The 23538-nt window shown below is 40.0% G+C and overlaps 1 protein-coding gene across 4 annotated transcripts in view; it reads right to left on the reverse strand.

Annotated features, from left to right (window-relative positions):
• The window catches only part of MED12L (mediator complex subunit 12-like), a 397491-nt gene that overhangs the window by 243956 nt on the left and 129997 nt on the right, over window positions 1-23538 (reverse strand). For 3 of the 4 annotated variants that reach the window (XM_014537429.1, XM_014537427.1, XM_014537428.1), the window contains 6 exons: window positions 13420-13551; window positions 9853-9979; window positions 7632-7846; window positions 7052-7178; window positions 4831-5045; window positions 2183-2359 (listed from right to left, as the gene is read on the reverse strand). In XM_014537429.1, coding sequence (XP_014392915.1) covers window positions 2183-2359; window positions 4831-5045; window positions 7052-7178; window positions 7632-7846; window positions 9853-9979; window positions 13420-13551 — 993 coding nt within the window. The remainder of the gene's footprint in view (window positions 1-2182; window positions 2360-4830; window positions 5046-7051; window positions 7179-7631; window positions 7847-9852; window positions 9980-13419; window positions 13552-23538) is intronic. The other variant, XM_005863465.2, reaches the window with a different exon arrangement.

The following is a 23538-nucleotide window of genomic DNA, read 5'->3' on the forward strand; positions in this document are numbered from 1 at the left end:
GCCTAATTTTCCTTTTTAGTAAAGAAGAGAACCAGACTCTACAACATTTTTATTTCCCTTTATTGATGCCTTCTAATTATACTCACAGTATAAAGGGGTTTAGGGCAACTGGTGATGGAAGGCTATGAAATATACCCTGCCACATCCATTTATTAGTTCTTTTTATGATTGCAATACAATTGAATTATATCATAATTCATCATGAGAATTAGCCATTAGAAGTAATTCATGTTCTTTCCTCAGGGAAGTTAGTGGACAGTGTTTAGAATACTAAACGTCGGGGATGACGGTGTTGCTAAAGATGTGAACAAAAGAATGAAGAAGTGTGTGGGGAGCGCCCTGCTCTGACACCAGGCACATGGAGGGGAGCCCTGCGAAGCTCTGCTCACCCAGCTTCAACCATTCTCAACACTGCCATATTTGCTTCATTTCCCCCTCTCCATTTTCTTCTTTTTCTAAAATAAACCTTTTATTTTGAAGTAATATAAAATTTATAAGAAAGGTGCAAATATGGTAGAGTTCCCACATACCCTTCATCCCATTTTGCCCTAATGTTAATGCCTTACACACCCACAACACATTTGTCAAAACTGGGATATTAACACCGGTGTGTTACTGTTAACTACACTCCACTTCAATTACCCGGCCCCCTGACTCTATTTTAAAACAAATCCCAGATATCATGATAGTTCATCCAGGGATTCTTCAGGATACAGCTCTAAATATCAGGCTACTCTTACTGCTGTCCTGAATAAACTGTAAGATTATTCCATTATATTAAAAATGAGTGACACAGGTAACAGCTGATAAGTGTTGAGACAGCCCTACCCAGTTTGGACAGAGCGTCGGCCCGCGGAGTGAAGGGTCCCAGGTTTGATTCCGGTCAAGGGCACATACCCCGGTTGCAGGCTCCTGGCCCTAGTTGGGGGCATGTGGGAGACAACCAACTGATGTGTCTCTCTCACATCAATGTTTCTCTCTGTTTCTCCTTCTCCCTTCCACTCTCTCTAAAAATCAATGGCAAAAATATCCTCGAGTGAAGATTAAAAAAAATAATGTTGATACAGTCAGTCAGTAATGAACACGAAAAAATTATGGCAACTTTTGACATAACCCTGGACATAGAAAAGTTCACACCAAAAAAAGGGTTCTTAATTTAATAAAGGGGAAAAAATACATGGGTGTAGTGATTTTGAAAGTCATTTCAGAGGAAGTTCCAAAATAACCAATCAATCAATCAATAAATAAACAAATGTAATAAAATATTTAGTCTGCAGATCAAAACTCCTCAAAGATATCCAGGAAATAACATAATGCATACCTAAAATTATATTTTTGCTAAAATAATAATAGTGTTCAATGAGATTTACTCATTAAAATTATACTTAAAATCCCAGAAAAAAATGATAGTGAACCTAAGAATAAAAACATTTACAGATCTTGGCCCAATCTTCATTACTAATAACAAAAACTAAACTTGTTTCCCTTTAAAATAGAGCACTTCACTCTTTATAATTCACACACTAAATTTCCTGGCAAGTATTTCCCATGTGCTCTTCAGTTCTTAAATTCAACAGGTCAAAATCCAAATCCATCTCACATACAGCCTCTTCCATGAAGCCCTAACCAATTTCTCAATCAGATCTCTCTCTCCCTTCCAATATTTACTCTTGGAGAGTGGAAGAAACCCAAAAATGTCAAATGGTTCACCTTCCAGTGGGCACTTGGGTTTTTACTCATTGTACTTTTTAATGCTTGTCATTTTATAGACATTAGTCTCCTCCTATCTTATTCATCTTTCCTGTGTCCATAAATTGTTATTCATCTTCATAATACCAAAAGTAACTACCACAATACAGTGCACATAAATGCTACTCGATAAATGAGTTTCAAATTGAAGTAGGAAAACAAATTTAGCCATTATTTGCAGTGACTCAAATGCTCAATAAAATGACATTAATATAGTAAATTCTGTTAAATCTAGTCCGCTAGTAGTACCACACCGCACATGGGCACTCATCAGTACATAAACCATATGGTCAGAGTTATAACAAAAGAAGCAATGAATACAAACACTCACCTGCTATCACATGTACTGCTCAGGCAAGTAGTTGAATAGTCAATGGCTCATCATCCTCTAATGAAATAATCAGGTTGTCAACTGACTGACGCGCTGACTTACCAGAGGTATGGGAAAATGTGTTGCATACTGCAGGTGTCGCAGGAGGTCATAATTAGATGGAAAAATCAACTCTCTTGGTTTTTCTCTCTTCAGCAGCTTCTCACCATTAACTGACATCCTTCTGCCCAAGGAAGGGTTGATGATCTCACAGGACTCCCCAGGCATAGGAGAAAAAATCTAAGTCGTGTAAAGCAAATGGCGGAGGTTATAAATGAAAGAGAGTGAAGCCAACACCAGAACTGCATACAGAGCTTCCAACACACAAAACACTCAAACAATATCCTTTCCTTATTTAACCACTGAGCAAAATATATACAGAAATTGTGTTTATTTCCATAAACTTCATATTCAGATCACTAGGAAGCTGTCGCCATCATCCGCCATTTTGAAGATGAGACCATGACGACCACACACATGAGAAATGGGCCCAGCTGTATTTCCTGGGGGGCCAGAGACAGATCAGACTACAGGTCAGTGTTTTCCTCTTAGGGCTACATTTCCTACAAAAACACATGCACTGAAATAGTTAACAAGCTAATGAATAACATAAAGAGGAAACAATATTTTTTATAAAGAGGGACTCATTAAGATTCATGGGGAAGAGCACATAATTATACTTAGATAAAGTAAAAGAATGTATAGCAAGTCCAGAGCCAGGAAAGCTACTATTTAGAAGCTAAACACATATGCGGCAAATCAACATGCACTGTCCTGATGAAACTACTACACTCCTTTTTCCTGAGAGATGCCGATCTCAAAAGGAACAAAAGGTCTAGGAGGGCAGGAGTGTTAAATTTCCCAAGGAGGCAGTACAGATGAAACCGAGGATGAACCATCAGGAAACAACTGCAGAGCTGATGGACTGTGCCCTGGGGAGGAATGTGCTGGGGTCACATTTACATCGCAAGTACACAGGTCATTCCAGTGCCTGAGCAAGAAACAGAGGGCAGAGCCCAGCTGAGGTCGGGGTCGGGGAGGGATTCATAGTCAATAATAATTCCATGGTTAACCTACTGGGAATTGCGAACCCAAGTCAGTTTTAAAGTCACTCGTCTACTTCATCAAAAAGATCAATAGTTCCTGAGCCAATACCCATATGTGCCATAACAGTCTGTCCCTGATGATGGTCAGAGAAAGGAAGTCACATGGTAGATAGTGTAGCTCATTAAGAAACTGATGCTAAAGCAGGACAGTAACATTTGTAACCACCCTCTTATTTCCTCTTCGTGTCTTTTCCAAAAATAAAGAAGGTTTAAGGTATGCATTGCTTTGGAAAGTCACACTCTTTGTCCTCATGATGAGAAAGATTCAACTTCCATGATTTTTTTAAGGGAAGAGCACAGGAACGTTCTGATAAAAACAAACTGACCATAATCTCCTTCCCTGGGCTATTCCCAGTCACATGCTCACCAAATTTTCTTAGTAAGAAAAATCTAAGCTATAAGATATCTTGATATTGAAGAACAAAAAAGAAAAATCAGAAACATAGAAAAAGCCTAAACAGGTAAAGTACTTTAATTTTTTCACCCTATATAACTTATACTGTGGACAAATTTAGAAACAAACGTATTTACACTAAAGATTTTTTTAAATTCCTATACCATTTAGTCACCAAATCTTAAGAGTATAAACTATGAATCAATGTGTATAATTCTAATGTCAGGTTTTTAAATTACAAGTATAGGTGCTGGTTTAAAAAATATAATATTATATACTTAAACTCTCATACAACCAACATGAGGTTTTATTGTTAAGGAATTGTCATAATCTCTCACCATTTTCTACTATTTCCCATCACCAACTTCATGTTTTTTTGCCTTGAAAATTTCAATAAGTATCTGGAACAATGTCCAAAATATCAGAAATTGGCAGAAAATTATAAATTCATACTCACTGCATAAAATAATTTGTTGAAAAGAACAACTTAACTTTAAAACATTTGAGAAATAGATATTAAATTTTTCATTCATTGAATGAAGACATAATGTGTTAAGACTAACACAGAATTTCCCACTATGTATAAAAGACTGGTACAATTAATGAACAAAATACATCAGGGAAGATGCTCCTTAGAATGAACACTAAACCAGGACTTTAGGGTCAAAACAAGTCCATTTTTGAGACAAACATTAAAGGAAACTGGGGATTAGAAATACATAAAACTGGAAGCACATATTTCTAATCCAAAGAAAAATATTATGGCCTGTCAAATCTTTTCATTATTAGTTTTAGAGTATCCAAAAGAAAACTCTGGAAGATGTAAATTATAGTCTGTTTTTTTGTGAGCGGAAGTAGAGATACATGAGCTTTGAAACAAGAGAATACAATTAAAAAGTGATCACCAGCCCTGACTGGTTTGGCTCAGTGGATAGAGCGTCCGCCTGCGGACTGAAGGGTCCCAGGTTCGATTCCAGTCAAGGGCATGTACCTTGGTTGCAGGCACATCCCCAGTGGGAAATGTGCAGGAGGCAGCTGATCGATGTTTCTCTCTCATCGATGTTTCTAACGCTCTATCCCTCTCCCTTCCTCTCTGTAAAAAAATCAATAAAATATGTATTTTTTTTAAAAAGTGATCACCCTTCCATCACACATCCTTCGGAGCGGGTTGGGGAAATGAGGGGAGCAGGCACACCCTCCCAGGGCCATACCTCCATCTTCATGTCATGGTCCTTGGGGTAGTGCTCATCTGCATTTTCTCCCGAAGGCGACCGTGGCCGAGTGGAGGAGGTGACGGACAGGTCTCCCCGGGAGATGAGGGTGCACATGTAAGCGTCGTGAGAGAAGACATCGTGCCGGATGAACTCGCAGAAGAGAAGCACCAGGTTCACAAACTCCGCCTTCTCACATTCACTGTTTGGATCCGCTATAGAAACAATTCCATCAAAAATTTAGTTTCCACTGATCTCGTTAAAAGTTAAATAAATTTTATAAAAATATTGCTAAGGCTTAACAATATTAGCACCACTTTTCACAATTTTTTTTTTTACAAAATCAACGATTATTGCCAAATTTCCTATGAGGCACTATTGTTTTGTATAGAAATGGCTCACAGGTTTTGACTGTCCCACTGCAATTAAAAATACTATCCAGTATGCTAAGTACAACTTCAAGTTTAAAGATAGTGGGCCCTGGCAAATGAATAGTCATTTAAATAATAATATAAACACACAGAATTTGAAGTTAAAAACAAAACAAAACAAAAACACGGGCCAAGATTGCTGTCCTTTGGTTTTATCACTAAAACTGCTTGTGGCTGCTTTCAGAGTTTGAGTGTGTCTGTGTATTTGTGGGGCACATTATACATTTTTCCCAAGGAGATTTCACAACAGAACCACAATTCAAATGGTAATTAAAATTTAAAAAATGAGCGGGATCCACTGAAAAGAAAAAGGGAAAATGAAATTCAAAGAGCATAGACAGAAGCTCTTCTGTCTTTTTAAATTCATAACCAGTCTATTTAATTTACATTATGACTTTTAATATTGTAACTGCACTCTAAAACTTTGTATCTGTACCTTTGAGAGGTTAAAAACGTTAAGACTAACCCTGCAAAGCTCAGCCCCGGTCCCAGCACATTTGCAAACACAGAGACGAACAGACCATCTAGGGAACATTAAACCTGACACCTAAATGTCTGTTCTCGTCCACCACCACATTCAATACAGCAGCCTCTGCACGGAGACACAAGCAGCTTCTCTGACAGAAAATGGAATCCAGAACAAGCAGTGGCAGAGAAGGACGTATTTCCCAGAGAGAGAACAGGAGTGGGTCGGACAAGGAAGCCCAGGGCAAACATGTGTCTCCCCCGGACACGAGAGACGTTACAGCTGCTAATTTCCACTACTGGCAATATACTTTCTATCCGGTGTATCTCCTGTCTTCTCATTTCCCTGCTTCACTTCCATGTTTCATTTCTCTCCCTACATTCCAACCATCAGCTTGACTCCAACTCTTTCTCTTCCTCTGAACTCGACCAGCCACAAAATAACTAAAGACCCCCAGGCATCACTCAACCCAAAAGGAGGCCCTTCTCAGAGGAACTGGAAGCAGGGCTATTTTTAGATGCTTTACCTTTTTCTTTTTCACAAACATCTTCCTTCCCCTCCCTCTACTCTTTTTCTCCCTTTTCTATCACTTTTCACTCTTTGCCATTTTTCTGTTGTTGTATCACTATCTATCCTAAGACCCTCCCTGCTGTACTCTGACACATAAAAGCCTCAGAATAAGATCAAGCCCATTTAGCTCACACAAAGATTTTTTAAAGTGGCACCCACAGTATGAACCTACTGGGTGGTTTATTCCCCAAACCCTCAACTTGCCACCAACTACAGAATAAAAGAAAAAGAATATAAGATGACATGAACATCCAAGAGAGAGTTAGCAAGCAGCCAACCATCTTTACAAATAATTTCCTTGTATCTAGGACCTTGTTATAAAGTACTGTTATTTGATTCCCACCCTGTACCCACCTTTTAAGATGCAAAGTTAGAAAATAAAAAATGTAGAAAATGGTTTGAAAAGAGAAATTTCCAAATCACAATATACAGTGAAACATCTTAGCTCCTCTATTTTGGTAAGAAAGATCTATAAAGGGAAAATTAGTCCACTAATTACAAAGGAAGGAGGCACTTTATTTTTAAACTCTACAAAATTTTAAACCTTTGAAGTTCACCTAATTTTAAAATTGCACAAAAATATCCATTGAAAACATGCCACAAAATTTTGTTCAGTAAAATATACATTATATTCAGTGCCAAGAACTTTTGATAAGATGCAAATAAAAATTTAAAGAAAGAAGAAACAGCTTTAAAAGAAGGGGGTGGAGGCCATTCCCTTATTTAAGATCTAAAAGCAAAGAGATTTACTTACACAATGAGGGGGCCTGTGTATCTAAAAACCTTAGCAGAACATTCTGGAAAACAGGCAAACTAGATCCAGCAAGAGACGCAGAAGAAATGGACTCCTTCTCATCTAAGACCTCTGACTCCCCACATCTCTAAAGATTAAAAGTAAACAAGCACAATAAGTTATAAAGGACAAGTATGGTCACAGTCGGTCATGAATAGGTTAGTTTCTCATTAACATTTAAGTTCTCAGATAAAATATAAATTAATTGAGATTTCTCTATATATTTGTAGGCCATGCATAGTAGGTAAATATAATTTTACAAGTTCAGGAAGCTAATCCAGAACAATTGAAATGATTTCAAACCATACCCCTGAAAAACATTATTCATCTGAATTATAAACTCTACACAGTACTGTATGAGCATCCATTAAATACACAACATAGTACAAAATACACTACTCAGTATTCCTGTACTCCTCTCTGTAAAAAAATCAATAAAATATGTATTTTTTTTTAAAAAAAGTGATCACCCTTCCATCACACATCCTTCAGAGGGGGTTGGGGAAATGAGGGGAGCAGGCACACCCTCCCAGGGCCATACCTCCATCTTCATGTCATGGTCCTTGGGGTAGTGCTCATCTGCATTTTCTCCCGAAGGCGACCGTGGCCGAGTGGAGGAGGTGACGGACAGGTCTCCTCGGGAGATGAGGGTGCACATGTAAGCGTCGTGAGAGAAGACATCGTGCCGGATGAACTCGCAGAAGAGAAGCACCAGGTTCACAAACTCCGCCTTCTCACATTCACTGTTTGGATCCGCTATAGAAACAATTCCATCAAAAATTTAGTTTCCACTGATCTCGTTAAAAGTTAAATAAATTTTATAAAAATATTGCTAAGGCTTAACAATATTAGCACCACTTTTCACAATTTTTTTTTTTACAAAATCAACGATTATTGCCAAATTTCCTATGAGGCACTATTGTTTTGTATAGAAATGGCTCACAGGTTTTGACTGTCCCACTGCAATTAAAAATACTATCCAGTATGCTAAGTACAACTTCAAGTTTAAAGATAGTGGGCCCTGGCAAATGAATAGTCATTTAAATAATAATATAAACACACAGAATTTGAAGTTAAAAACAAAACAAAACAAAAACACGGGCCAAGATTGCTGTCCTTTGGTTTTATCACTAAAACTGCTTGTGGCTGCTTTCAGAGTTTGAGTGTGTCTGTGTATTTGTGGGGCACATTATACATTTTTCCCAAGGAGATTTCACAACAGAACCACAATTCAAATGGTAATTAAAATTTAAAAAATGAGCGGGATCCACTGAAAAGAAAAAGGGAAAATGAAATTCAAAGAGCATAGACAGAAGCTCTTCTGTCTTTTTAAATTCATAACCAGTCTATTTAATTTACATTATGACTTTTAATATTGTAACTGCACTCTAAAACTTTGTATCTGTACCTTTGAGAGGTTAAAAACGTTAAGACTAACCCTGCAAAGCTCAGCCCCGGTCCCAGCACATTTGCAAACACAGAGACGAACAGACCATCTAGGGAACATTAAACCTGACACCTAAATGTCTGTTCTCATCCACCACCACATTCAATACAGCAGCCTCTGCACGGAGACACAAGCAGCTTCTCTGACAGAAAATGGAATCCAGAACAAGCAGTGGCAGAGAAGGACGTATTTCCCAGAGAGAGAACAGGAGTGGGTCGGACAAGGAAGCCCAGGGCAAACATGTGTCTCCCCCGGACACGAGAGACGTTACAGCTGCTAATTTCCACTACTGGCAATATACTTTCTATCCGGTGTATCTCCTGTCTTCTCATTTCCCTGCTTCACTTCCATGTTTCATTTCTCTCCCTACATTCCAACCATCAGCTTGACTCCAACTCTTTCTCTTCCTCTGAACTCGACCAGCCACAAAATAACTAAAGACCCCCAGGCATCACTCAACCCAAAAGGAGGCCCTTCTCAGAGGAACTGGAAGCAGGGCTATTTTTAGATGCTTTACCTTTTTCTTTTTCACAAACATCTTCCTTCCCCTCCCTCTCCACTCTTTCTCCCTTTTCTATCACTTTTCACTCTTTGCCATTTTTCTGTTGTTGTATCACTATCTATCCTAAGACCCTCCCTGCTGTACTCTGACACATAAAAGCCTCAGAATAAGATCAAGCCCATTTAGCTCACACAAAGATTTTTTAAAGTGGCACCCACAGTATGAACCTACTGGGTGGTTTATTCCCCAAACCCTCAACTTGCCACCAACTACAGAATAAAAGAAAAAGAATATAAGATGACATGAACATCCAAGAGAGAGTTAGCAAGCAGCCAACCATCTTTACAAATAATTTCCTTGTATCTAGGACCTTGTTATAAAGTACTGTTATTTGATTCCCACCCTCTACCCACCTTTTAAGATGCAAAGTTAGAAAATAAAAAATGTAGAAAATGGTTTGAAAAGAGAAATTTCCAAATCACAATATACAGTGAAACATCTTAGCTCCTCTATTTTGGTAAGAAAGATCTATAAAGGGAAAATTAGTCCACTAATTACAAAGGAAGGAGGCACTTTATTTTTAAACTCTACAAAATTTTAAACCTTTGAAGTTCACCTAATTTTAAAATTGCACAAAAATATCCATTGAAAACATGCCACAAAATTTTGTTCAGTAAAATATACATTATATTCAGTGCCAAGAACTTTTGATAAGATGCAAATAAAAATTTAAAGAAAGAAGAAACAGCTTTAAAAGAAGGGGGTGGAGGCCATTCCCTTATTTAAGATCTAAAAGCAAAGAGATTTACTTACACAATGAGGGGGCCTGTGTATCTAAAAACCTTAGCAGAACATTCTGGAAAACAGGCAAACTAGATCCAGCAAGAGACGCAGAAGAAATGGACTCCTTCTCATCTAAGACCTCTGACTCCCCACATCTCTAAAGATTAAAAGTAAACAAGCACAATAAGTTATAAAGGACAAGTATGGTCACAGTCGGTCATGAATAGGTTAGTTTCTCATTAACATTTAAGTTCTCAGATAAAATATAAATTAATTGAGATTTCTCTATATATTTGTAGGCCATGCATAGTAGGTAAATATAATTTTACAAGTTCAGGAAGCTAATCCAGAACAATTGAAATGATTTCAAACCATACCCCTGAAAAACATTATTCATCTGAATTATAAACTCTACACAGTACTGTATGAGCATCCATTAAATACACAACATAGTACAAAATACACTACTCAGTATTCCTGTACCAACTGCTAAAAATAATTTGAGGTCATCATTTTTAAATAGCTCATGCTTAACTGTATTCCCCCTAAGAAATGTTTGGCAATGTATTATTGAGTTCCATTCTTTTGTGTTTGTTTTGGTCAGGTGGGGGTATTTACAAGTGTTTGTGGAGAAGTGTGGTGTGGAATAAGAAAGCTAACATAATTCCCCCAATAAGGTTCTTTCACTTATTCATCACATTTTACCAATGAGATCTCTCAGAACCTCTGGGACTCTCCACAGTTCATGAAACACATCTAGAGAAGCTGTTCAACCTGTGTACTCCTAAAATAGAACTTACTGCCCTGGCTGGTGTGGCTCAGGTGGGTGTCATCCCGAGCACTGAGAGATTGCCGGTTCGATTCCTGGTCAGGGCACATGTCCGGAGTTTCAGGCTCAATCCTCATAGGGGACATGCAGGAGGCAGCCAATCAATGTTACCCTCTCACATTGATGTTTCTCTCTTTCTCTTCCTCTCCCTCTCCCATCTTTTCTTTCTAAAAATCAATAAACTATTCTTTAAATGAATTATTAATTTTTAAAAAAAGATAAAACTTAGTAGAAAACCAGAAAAGAAACAGTTTAGAAGCAATCAGATCCTCGTTTTTTATTCTCTTCAATATCCCTTTGATCCTTATTCTTCAATATTAAGTTATTAATGACTATATTAACATATTTCTCCAAGCCATCCTTTCTTTACAAAGGTCAAATTTTGATGTTTATTAGAAATCAATTATCTTAAACATCTCTGAAAGAATACAGTTACACTTATTAAAATTACAAAGCAATGTGTGTGAACCTCTTCTGAAATTGATTGTGTGTGTGTGTGTGTGTGTGTGTGTGTGTGTGTGTGTGTGTTCATTCTGGGACACACTGGGTGGAGGGAGGGAATGACAACAACAATCCAGAAGCAACAATGAAATCTGAGAAATTCAACTTTAGTTACTAAACTTTTATCATTTCAATTCACTGTAGAATAGTCTATTCATAAATGTATAGAAAAAAAGCAATGAAACACTTTTCCTAATTTGCACATTGCAAAATGGGCTCATGTCTTACACCTTAATATCAATATCTTCAAGCCCCAATTTCAACAACATGATCTTTTGTATCTGGTGAACGGTACCTTCCCAAAAGAGATATCAATGAAAACATCCTTCCTATTTCGTTTTTTAATAGCTTCATAGGAAGTAGGTGCATTGTCAGTAACAGAGAGCCAGCTAAGTGCTCATCCATTCATGCAACATTTATTGAGCATCTACTATGCACTGAGCACTACTCTGGGTACTCGGGTTCCTATTGTTGAGCTTACATCCCAGAGGCAGGCAGGCGTTAAACAATAAGCCACTGAGGAAAGTAAAACAGAGTGATGTGAGAAGAGTGACTGAGGAGGTGACACATGTTGAGCTGGGAATGCTACAAAGACAGTGACACTTTCTGAAATAGGAATGGCAGAAAGAAACTGGCCATGTGAAAATTGGGGAGCAGGGTGTGCCACCAGAAGAAACAGCAGGGGCAAAGACACAAAGATAAAAGCAAGTTTGGAGTGATGGAGGGACAGAAAGTCCAAGGCGACTGCAGTCGTGTGTGTCCAGAGGAAAAAGGTAGGAGATGGCGGGGGGAGAGGCAGGTAGGGCAGCCCTCGAGGCTCTGTGGGCCATGTAAGGACCCACCATGGAATTTTAGTAAGGGGACAGTGTGATCTGTTCCCACTTTGAAAAGACGGGTCTAGCTATGAAGAAACAAGGTAGGAGGCCCAACAGGTGTCGAGGTGAGAGAGGAAGTGGCCTGGTCAAATCACACCTTCTCCAGAGCTGACCCTGCAGAATTTCACAGGCACAAAAAGAGGCTCGCTTAAAAATGTTCCCTTCAACAAAAGCTCATGTTTATGAAGCTAGCTCTGTTTTCCCATAATAATCTACTGCTGAGGCCATAATTGCCTTCTCTGGGGCCAGAACACAATCTCAAAAAATAATACAAACTGCTACCTATAAATTCATACGCAAAGCACTTCTGGTTCCACTAAAATATTATGTGGCTTTAAAATCCATAATATAAAAATATATACACAAACATATATAATAAGATATATATATATATACTTGTGTGTATGTATCTTAACCTCGCAAAGGAAGAGTTCTTTGTTCTTAGATATTAAATTTTGTTTTAAAAGATAATTGTTCAACAAACGACAAGTGCTGGCGAGGATGCAGAGAAAAAGGAACCCTCGTGCACTGGTGGTGGGAATGCAGACTGGTGCAGCCACTGTGGAGAACAGTATGGAGCTTCCTCAAAAAACTAAAAATGGAACTCCCATTTGACCCAGTGATCCCACTTCTAGGAATATATCCCAAGAAGCCAGAAACACCAATCAGAAAGGATATATGCACCCCTATGTTCATAGCAGCACAATTCACCATAGCTAAGATTTGGAAACAGGCTAAGTGCCCATCAGCAGATGAGTGGATTAAAAAACAATGGTACATCTACACAATGGAATACCATGCTGTGGTAAAAAAGAAGGAATTCTTACCATTTGCAACAGCATGGATGGAACTGGAGAGCATATGCTAAGCAAAATAAGCCAGTCAGAGAAAGATAATGTCACATGATCTCACTCATTTGTGAAATCTAATGAACAACATAAAATGATGAACAAAAACAGATCCAGAGACAGAGAAGCATCGATCAGACTGTCAAACCTCAGAGGGAAGGTAGGGGAAGGTAGGGGTAAGGGGGAGAGATTAACCAAAGGACGTGTATGCATGCATATAAGCCTAACCAATGGACACAGACACCAGGGAGGAGAGGGCAAGAGTAGGGGGTTGGGGGGAGAGACAATGGGGGATATGGACACATATGTAGTACCTTAATCAATAGAGAAAAAATAAAAATAAAAGATAATTGTAAGTTAGTCCAGTATATGAACTATTGACTTCGTTAACAGAGAATCTTAGAGAGATCCTGCCATGAATTTGTACATTCTCCCTTTTTCCTTTAAAAGAAAAAATACAGTATAATGAGGATAAGAAAAAAGAATCCTTCCCAAAACATAATGTTTAAATGATGGCATTCAACAAGCAGACAGGAACACCCACCTCGGCCTCGATTTCCGCTTGCCTCTTCTCCAAGAGTTTCGCCACTGCCATCGCCCTGTGCTTGCCGGACCGTTTACAGCTCACAGCCCATTCACACAATAATGTCACCACAGCTTCATCACTGGGGGCAACCTAATGACCAAGAGAAATGAGTACCAGCCAGAAACAAATGCGCATTCACCCAATGAGAGTAGGGAAAAGCAAGCAATGCAATATCTAAAGTTTGAATGCTTTTTTGTTATATTTTATTACAGTCGTTTTAGAAAATGTCCCCAAATCTTTCGTAATTAAAATATAAAGAGTAAAACTTTAGTCATAAGGAAGGGCAGCATTTACTCAGAACAGGTGAATCTGTGACAATTGCAAGAGAATGAGAATTCTATATGCCTTCACTTACACAGGATCATAGCCTAGCCCCTCCATAGGCCTTCACTTACACGGGATCATAGCCTAGCCCCCTCCATAGGCCTTCACTTACACGGGATCATAGCCTAGCCCCGGGTCACAACATGAGGAACTGTATTTAAAGGGCCAGAAGGTTGAGAACCACTGTCTAAGGCAGTGATGGCGAACCTATGACACGCTTGTCAGAGGTGACACGCGAACTCATTTTTTTGGTTGATTTTTCTTTGTTAAATGGCATTTAAATATATAAAATAAATATCAAAAATATAAGTCTTTGTTTTACTATGGTTGCAAATATCAAAAAATTTCTATATGTGACACAGCACCAGAGTTAAGTTAGGGTTTTTCAAAATGCTGACACGCCGAGCTCAAAAGGTTCGCCATCACCGATCTAGCCCCATGAATCCTCCAGAATTCAATTCCAAAAGCAGATGGAAGGGAAACAGACCACCGAATATCAAGAACAGCTGTTACAAAGCCCAAGCACTTCACTCCACTGTTGTCTCCTCGGGCCATCACTCACAGTGTCCCTCAATAACTCACTCAAGCCAGGTTATCAAATCGCCCAGTCAAATGAGGAATTGTAAGAAACAACATGTGTGAGGGTACCGGGTGAGGAGGGGCTGCTAATCAAAGACCCACTGCACTAGAAACAACAAACATGAAAAATGGCAGTCAAAAACATATAACACGAAAATAAGTAATAATACAACTATAAACTGTGTTTTGGGTACTCAAAACTGTAAACCCACTTTTGCCAACTCTTGTAAATGTATGTGTGTATACACACACACACCCACACAGTAAGCACATTTCAGGCTTGTGCACTCTGAGAAAACATCCAAGAATCTCAGGATAAGAATCCCTGATCAGCCTTTAGACACTGAAACAATAGATATAAAAATCAGTTTATCCCAAGATTTTTACTCATCCTACCCTAAATTTCATTAAAAACATCTTGACTCAAAACACACAAAAAGGCATATATTTCGAAAGGAGCTTTGGTTCCCTTGGTTTGAAACAAGAGAAAAATGCAATTAAAATATACAAAGACCAAACGTAGCATTTAAAAAAGAAAGCAAATGGGGAGGAATTCCCACGTGGTTTCAATGTAATCCAGAGAAAAGTAAAAACATACAAGTCAGTTCAATGAAGCACCACATGCTGACATTGAGAATACTGAAGAGAACGAAAGAAGTTGCCCTAAAAGCACTGCCACCAGTTTTTTGTTTTTTTTAATGTTTTTATTGATTTCAGAGAGGAAGGGAGAGGGAGAGACAGATAGAAACATCAATGATGAGAAAGAATCATTGACTGGCTGCCTCCTGCATGCCCCCTACTGGGGATCAAGCCTGCAACCCAGGCATGTGCCCTTGACTGGAATCGAACCCAGGACCCTTCAGTCCGCAGGTCGATGCTCTATCCACTGAGCAAAACCAGCTAGGGCTACTGCCACCAGTTTTAATAAATGAATCAAATAAGTAATGTGCATCATACCCACATTTACACAATTTTTTACTTTCCCCTGCATCGTAAAAATCAGATGAAAATATGCTACAAGAGGATAAGCGGCTGACTTATCCAATTTAAGTTAATAGGCTCCACTTGACCTAGAGATGTATTAAAAAAAAAAAAAACATAAAGGAAAAGAATTCTCTTTAACATATCCAGATATGACCACATTTTTGGATTGATGTGCTATACTTGACCTAGAGATGTATTAAAAAAAAAAACATAAAGGAAAAGAATTCTCTTTAATATATCCAGATATGACCACATTTTTGGATTGATGTGCTAGAAAACAAGTCTTAGGAACGAGTAGATTCGCTTCAAAGCACTTAGGAAGTACCCATGAGAAGGTACGTGCTGGGAAACAAAAGTTTAAAAGATGTGGTGCCTGTTCCAAAAAGTTCATATTGTAGCAGGAAAAGCAGAAAAGACAACTAATCATAAAGCAAATGAGATGTTGACAGGGTGAAAGAGGAAGTGACTAAGTCTCATAGTCTGCACCTGCCGTAGTTCATAGACGATAAGCATCCGCCTGTCCCAGCTTACAGAACGCTTAACTTGAAGGCAGGCTGGCAGTCTACCTGCAGCGGCAGCTGTAGTCTCAATTTGTGGTTACTAAGAATTCAGTCAATTAAGAAAATCAAAGGAAAATGCTGCTAAAAGACTGAGCTTTCAAAATTTTATCACAGAAACTTTCCTGTCTTCCTATCAATTGTTCCCATAACAAGTTACACATTTTAAAATCTATTTTCAACCAAAAAGTATTTTCCCATGGTGTGCAGATTCCAACAGTGTAAAATCCACTCCTTTCTGAATATCAAACAGCCTGCCAACTGATGCCACTCTTTCCTTGGGACACTGGAGTGGGGGGAGGCAGGAATAGGCAGGTTCTGTGCCGACTAAAAGAAACAGAAGATATTACAACAGAGGTTTTACAACAACTTACACTAACTTCTCAGAAGATCATACTGGAATACCAGGTCATATTATACCAACTTGAAAGCACACAATATGAATCCTCTATAATAAAAGGCTAATATGCAAATAGACTGAATGGTGCAGCCGGCGCCAGAGCCACCGCTGGCACCTGTTGCTGGTGCCTGGCGCTGGTCCAATTGCTTGGTACCATCAGCAGGTGCAAGCAGTGGCTGCAGACCCTGATCGCCCCTGAGGGCTTCTCCACCTCTCCCTGCTCCTGAGGGGCGATCGGAGCAGCAATAGCAGCTCGCACCCGCTAACGGTGTTGGCCCTGCTGGTACCCACTGCTGGTGCCGGCCCTAATTGCTCTATGCCTTCAGTGGGTGCGAGTGGGGCCGGCACCATGAGCACATGGGAGCAGCGGCGGCAAGAGTGAAACTGCCGGCAGATAGGGGACCAGGGACCACAGGGGGAGGGGCCAGGCGGGGCGCTGAGGATAGGCCGAGACCCACCCCTGTGCCTACCACAGCCTCGCAGCCCACAGTTCCTTTCAAGGTGCACAAATTCGTGCATTGGGCCCCTAGTAATTACATAGTTATGAACTTGGGTAATAAGGCATTACATTAGTTCTTTATAATTTAAAAATGTTATAAAATAAAGTTTTATAATTTCAGCATTACTTTTCAAGGTAATATTTCATTCAAACCTTTTGCCCCCTATCTACACTAATAAAAGAGAAACATGGTAATTGGCGTACAACCGCTACCCTTCCCATTGGCTAATCAGCCACTCCTTTCTGAATATCAAACAGCCTGCCAACTGATGCCACTCTTTCCTTGGGACACTGGAGTGGGGGGAGGCAGGAATAGGCAGGTTCTGTGCCGACTAAAAGAAACAGAAGATATTACAACAGAGGTTTTACAACAACTTACACTAACTTCTCAGAAGATCATACTGGAATACCAGGTCATATTATACCAACTTGAAAGCACACAATATGAATCCTCTATAATAAAAGGCTAATATGCAAATAGACTGAATGGTGGAACAACCAAATAACCAGTTCCTATGACGTGCGCTGACCACCAGGGGGCGTATGCGGAACATAGCAGGCGTCAGCTGCTGCAGGATGGTGGACCAGGTGAGCGAGCCTCTGGTGGTTACTGAAAATTCTTTGCTCCCTCACACCACGGTCCTGCCCGGCGCTTGCACCTGTTGCTGGTGCCAGCCCCACTCATATCCGCTGCTGGCGCCAGAACCACCGCTCGCACCCACTGCTGGCGCCGGGTGCCAGTCTCAATTGCTCAGTGCCATCAGTGGGTGCAAGCAGCGGCTGCCGGGCCCAATCGCCCCTCAGGGCTTCTCCACCTCCCCCTGCCGGCACCATGAGCACATGGGAGCAGCGGCGGCAAGAGTGAAACTGCCGGCAGATAGGGGACCAGGGACCACAGGGGGAGGGGCCAGGCGGGGCGCTGAGGATAGGCCGAGACCCACCCCTGTGCCTACCACAGCCTCGCAGCCCACAGTTCCTTTCAAGGTGCACAAATTCGTGCATTGGGCCCCTAGTAATTACATAGTTATGAACTTGGGTAATAAGGCATTACATTAGTTCTTTATAATTTAAAAAATGTTATAAAATAAAGTTTTATAATTTTAGCATTACTTTTCAAGGTAATATTTCATTCAAACCTTTTGCCCCCTATTTACTATAAAGTTTCGGTCTACATTTTAAATGTATTAACTACTAATCATCAAAAAATAAGGAGAATATTTTGCTTATTTGACTCTCAACACCAGTTCCAGGGTACACCCCATCAGATATGTTCAATGTGCATACAGACACCCGTGGCTCATGTGCCCCACATACCAATGCCTTGTACCTTCTCCACCGCTCTGTACCAATCAACAGCTAGAAAATTATTAGAGGGTAGCTTCCCTTTGTCTGCCAGATGCTGTCTTACAAGTTAATTCAAGTAACTGTCTGTTGGGAAGTACTCACTCCTTCATCCTGCCGACTATGCCAACTGTTGTGTCCGAGTCCCTCGGGCAGGGACTGGACCTTCATGGGCACCGGGTATGAGATGAAGAAGTAATGAGCCGTCATAGGTGTATAAGAGAGGCTTTATTGCAGACTATGTAGCCATTGCTAACAAGGAGCCATTAGACAAAACAATTCTTCAAAGTAGCCTTACAAGGCAGCAGCTAACAAAGCTGTCACATAAAGCAGTCCAGCAAACATAGGAACTACTGCTCACACAGTAGCCCTTACTAATACAGTAGCAAACACATACAGAGCAGCCACCCCTATATAAAAGCAGCCTAGCCTCGGATGGTCAGTAACACATCTTTACACTAACTTAGACAAAGGAGGCTTCTTTCCAAATAGTGACACCAATATTTGGGTTACAGAAAGGCATGCCTGAGCCGTCAGTGGGTAAGTAAGATTGCTGTCCTTGCTTTTGCACCTGCATACAGCAAATTAGCCTTGAACACTCTGATTAGGATTCCCACACTCAGATTGGCTTTGAACAGCCGGCACACTCTGGACAGGGCCCCTACACTGTCAATAGGACATCATGATTTCAAATATGTAAGTTGAAATGCATTTTCTTCCTAACAACAAATTTCTAAAAATATTAAGCTCCTTTTCTTTACACCAATAATTGTTTAAGTGAAATTTAATAAATACTTTTAACACATAATAAGTTCAAGGCAAAAATCTGAGGTAAGTTAATAGTTCAGGATATGAACTAAACATGAAGGTCCCTGCCTTCAACAAGATGGAGATTCAGTGGGACAGACATACATGTATATACATAATTTAGATGCATAAGAAAGAACACATCATTTATCTCAGAAAGACAGCAATATTCACCAGGAGCAGAGAGAAGACTGAAGGGAATTCTTAGATGTTTCTTTTAGAAGGTAGCTTTTGAGAAATATCTTAAAAGAATTAGATTTCAAAATAGAGATGAACAACAGCAAACATAAAGTATGTGGCAGGCAGAACAATGGCCCTCATCCCCAAAGATGTCCACATCCTAATCCCAGGGCCTATGAATGTTACCTTAAATGGCAAAAGGGACTTTCGGACTGTGATTAAGGGTCTTGAGAAGAAGGGATTATCATGCATTATTTGGGTGGCCCCAAAGTAATCTCCAGAGTGCTTATAAAGGAATGGGGGGGGCGGGGGGAGAGTGAGAGAAAGAGCAGGAGTGAGACCAAGGGAGGAGTTTGAAGATGCTCTGCCGCTGGCTTTGACAAAGGAGTAAGGGAACACAAGCTAGGGAGTGAGGTGGCCTCTAGGAGCTAGAAAATGCGAGGAAACGGTTGTCCCAGAGCCCCTGGAAGGAAAGCAGCCCAGTGAGAGGATACCCTCCAGAACTATGGGAGAACAAGTCTGTGTTGTTTTAAGCCGCTAAATTTCAGATAACTTGTTACAGTAACAATAGGAAATTAATTCTAAGTAGTTTTAAGCAAACATAAACATTGAAAACATGGCTGTGGTTCAAGCAATTACAGGATCTGAGGATTGCTGGTTAAATGGCAAATGTAGAAAGGCAACAATACAAAATTTAAAATCTGGAAAAAAGTTTATGAAAACACACTACGAAGGGTACCACGAAACTGGTAGAGCCTCACTCACGCATTTACTTACTAATTCATTAAATAAATATGTATTGAGCACCTACTATGACGAGGCCCTTTTCTAGGCACTATATATAGATATATTCTCATGTATCACTTTGTAGGAATAAAAATTGGTACTTCCCTATCGGATGTAATTTCTGTTACATAACAATAGTCTTAAAAGTTTATATTATTTGCTCCAATAATTCAACCTCTAAAAATATAGCCCAAAGAAGTTATCTTAAGTAAAAAGACACGAATGCCCCAGGCCTCAGTGAAGCCTGATAAAGACTCCTTCTGGCCCTACCTGGTTTGGCTCACTGGATAGAGCGTCAGCCTGGGGACTGAAGAGTCCCAGGTTCGATTCCGGTCAAGGGCATGTACCTTGGTTGCAGGCACATCCCCAGTAGGGGGTGTGCAGGAGGCAGCTGAATGTTTCTCTCTCATTGATGTTTCTAACTCTCTATCCCTCTACCTTCCTCTCTATAAAAAATCAATAAAATATTTTTTAAAAAAAAGACTCCTTCTGATGTTTGTAAGAAGCACATAATGGATCATAACAATTGAAAGTAGACCGATCTTACAGGAAAAAAAGGCCCATGGTCAGCTCAGGGGCGAAAGAATGTATCTTCAGCAATGGAAGTATGAGAAATTTTGTGGGATCATTTGTTTTTATTTCTATTTTCTGCATGAAAATGGTGACTTTTCATTATCTAATTAAAGATACATAAATAAGACAGGTAGATGGGAGAGGCTTGCAGTTAAACACAGAAAAGGGAGGTTAAAGGTGCAGGGTCAGCATTAAATCTCATGTCCTCTCCGAGAAGGGGAGTCCTCAGCCCTCAGACAAGGTCTGTTCTGTCTGCTCACCATCCTTTCCTTCTCCCAGGAGCTGCACCCCTCCTTCTGGGGGTACTGCTCCCCCTCCCGCCCTCAGGTGGCTCAAGGAGGGGTTACCAGTTGTATGTAGTACCCCATCCTCTCAGCTTTACTGTTATGTTCTGGATCCGGGGTTTTGACAGGCAGTGAAGACTTTGGTAGATTCTCAGAACACCGGGGAAAAAATCACTCTGTGCCAGGTACTCATGCGGCTCACTGCTCTGTGCTCAATCTTGTGAAATATTTTAGGTGTTGAGCCCTGACCAATGAGCCCTGACCAATGAAATCGTTTATATTCTGGCAAACATCTATTCTGTCTAATTGACTTTTTGGAATATTTATTGTTTATTTTAATGTCTCAGCACCAATAACTGACCAAAGCAGACCCAACAAAAATTAAAAATGGAAAGTACTTGGACTTAAATGTAAATCTATTCATTCACTTCTAATAAAATAACATAGTATGGACTAAATCACTTTCAAAGTCACTAAGAAAGGTATCTTAGCAAATTTGAAGATGGCAGTAATAGAGGTAATTAATATTTATTTTGAGTGCTTACTCAATTCACAGAGATTGCAATAAATGTGTTCCAGGAATTATTTATTTTAATCTTCACTCTCTATGAGCTAATTATTAGTGTCACCATTTTACAGATTAAGAAAGCAAGACATAAAGATGTTCAATAATTTGTCCAACTTATCATTCATCTAATTAATGGACCTCTTGCCACAACCTAACTCTTGGGAAATGAACTAGGTAAGCAGAGCAACACTGTTTGTAAAAAGAATCTGGGAAGGTAATTTTGACCCTTATTGCCCCCCCACCGACTCCACCCAGTCCCCCCAGTGTACACAACAGACTTTTGTGTGAGGCCCATGCTGCTCTGGGCTTTTCTGCCTTCCACCTTGTGGCTTACAGCCTCAGAGTATTCTGTTTCCTGTTCTGTAATATTTACTTCCATGTAATTAACATGCATCTTTCAAAACATAGCTCATGACTGACTATAAGATTTCCAGCTACTGGCCTCAAATGTCCTTTAGGAAGAGGAGACACACTTCTGAGAACTACTGAAGAAAGAACTTCCATCTGAACACTACAAAAGAGGAATAAATATTCAGGGGCTTTATAACAGTAAAACATTGCCGAACAACCCACAGCAGGCACCGTAGCTTGTAACTGCACACAGGCAAATAGGGCATACAGAACAAGAAAGAGAGGGCGAGACAGACACACAGAGAGAAACTGAGTCAAGGCACAGAGTTAAGGTCAGAGAAAAAGCACCCAACAAGGCGGTCAAGAAGCCGAGTTCTGGCCCAGCATAAGTTAAAAACATGTAATCATGGCAATAACATTAACAGCTATAAATTTCCAACAAGTAGTAGCAGTAGAAATAATCTAAAACATTTACTGAGCAGGTACTGGGTGTTTTACTTACATCACCTCTAATCTCAACAACAAACTTTGTTTTTGTTTTGTTTTTTTTGGTTTGTTTTTTTTTTAAATATATTTTATTGATTTTTTCACAGAGAAGAAGGGAGAGAGATAGAGAGAGTTAGAAACATCGATGAGAGAGAAACATCGATCAGCTGCCTCTTGCACATCCCCTACTGGGGATGTGCCCGCAACCCAGGTACATGCCCTTGACCGGAATCGAACCCGGGACCTCTCAGTCCGCAGGCTGACGCTCTATCCACTGAGCCAAACCGGTTTCGGCTCAACAACAAACTTTGAAGTAGGTGTTGCTACTCCCATTTTACAGATAGGAAAATGGAGGTTCAGAGGTTAAAATGGCCAAGGCATGGAGATCAAAAGTGGAAAAGCTAGGAGACCTAGTTACAAAGTCCATACTCTCTGCTGCTCCCATCGTGGGTGAAGCAAGGTCACTGGAAATACAAGGAGCACCATGGTGACATGGAAGTCTCCCAGGTGGGCCACACAGACCCCACTCCAACCAGTCACTGCCACCAGGGTTCCAGCCCTGACTCCTACCTCTCAAGAAACCAGCCAAATTTCTAATCAAATTGACATTACAGAAATGAAACCACGTGAGTAAGTTACCAAAGACTTCATTCCGCCGCTAACACATGTTAGACTAGATACTCATATCAGGCAGGATGTGCCTTCTTCATGGTTATATTTTCAGCATCTACCACAATGCCTGGCACATGTTAGGTTCAATAGATATTTTTTAATCAAAAAATATAAAAGCAATGTACTGTAATACATGTAACTGAAGGAAAACACGAGGATGATTGGGGTGGGTTGGAGGTGGGAGGGTCTAATATCTTGTCCCTGTTCCCCCAACACACAGATGCACTTACTTAATGTGGAAAAATATCTAATGTAATCCAACAGCTGATTAAGTGTAAAACACTAGAAGCATTTCCATTCCTAATTTTAAAAATATATTTTTATTTATTTCTGAAAGAGGAAGGGATAGGGAGAGATAGAAACATCAATGATGAGAGAGAAACATTGATTGGCTGCCTCTTGCACGCCACCCACTTGGGATCGAGCCCACAGCCTGGGTATGTGGCCTGACCAGGAATCAAGCTGGTGACCTCTTGGTTTGTGGGTCAATGCTCAACCACTGTGCCACACTGGCCGGGCTCCATTCCTAATTTAATGAATCAAGGATGGTGGCCCCAATACTATTATTTAGCATCATTCTAAAGATTTAGTCAACAGGAAGAAAAGGAATAAATACTTGAAAGGATAAGTCAACATTACTACCAGCAACTGGATAACTTTATTAGAATAAAAGAATTGAGCACCAT

This window comes from Myotis brandtii, unplaced genomic scaffold, assembly GCF_000412655.1.
Source record: "Myotis brandtii unplaced genomic scaffold, ASM41265v1 scaffold179, whole genome shotgun sequence".
NCBI lineage: Eukaryota > Metazoa > Chordata > Mammalia > Chiroptera > Vespertilionidae > Myotis > Myotis brandtii.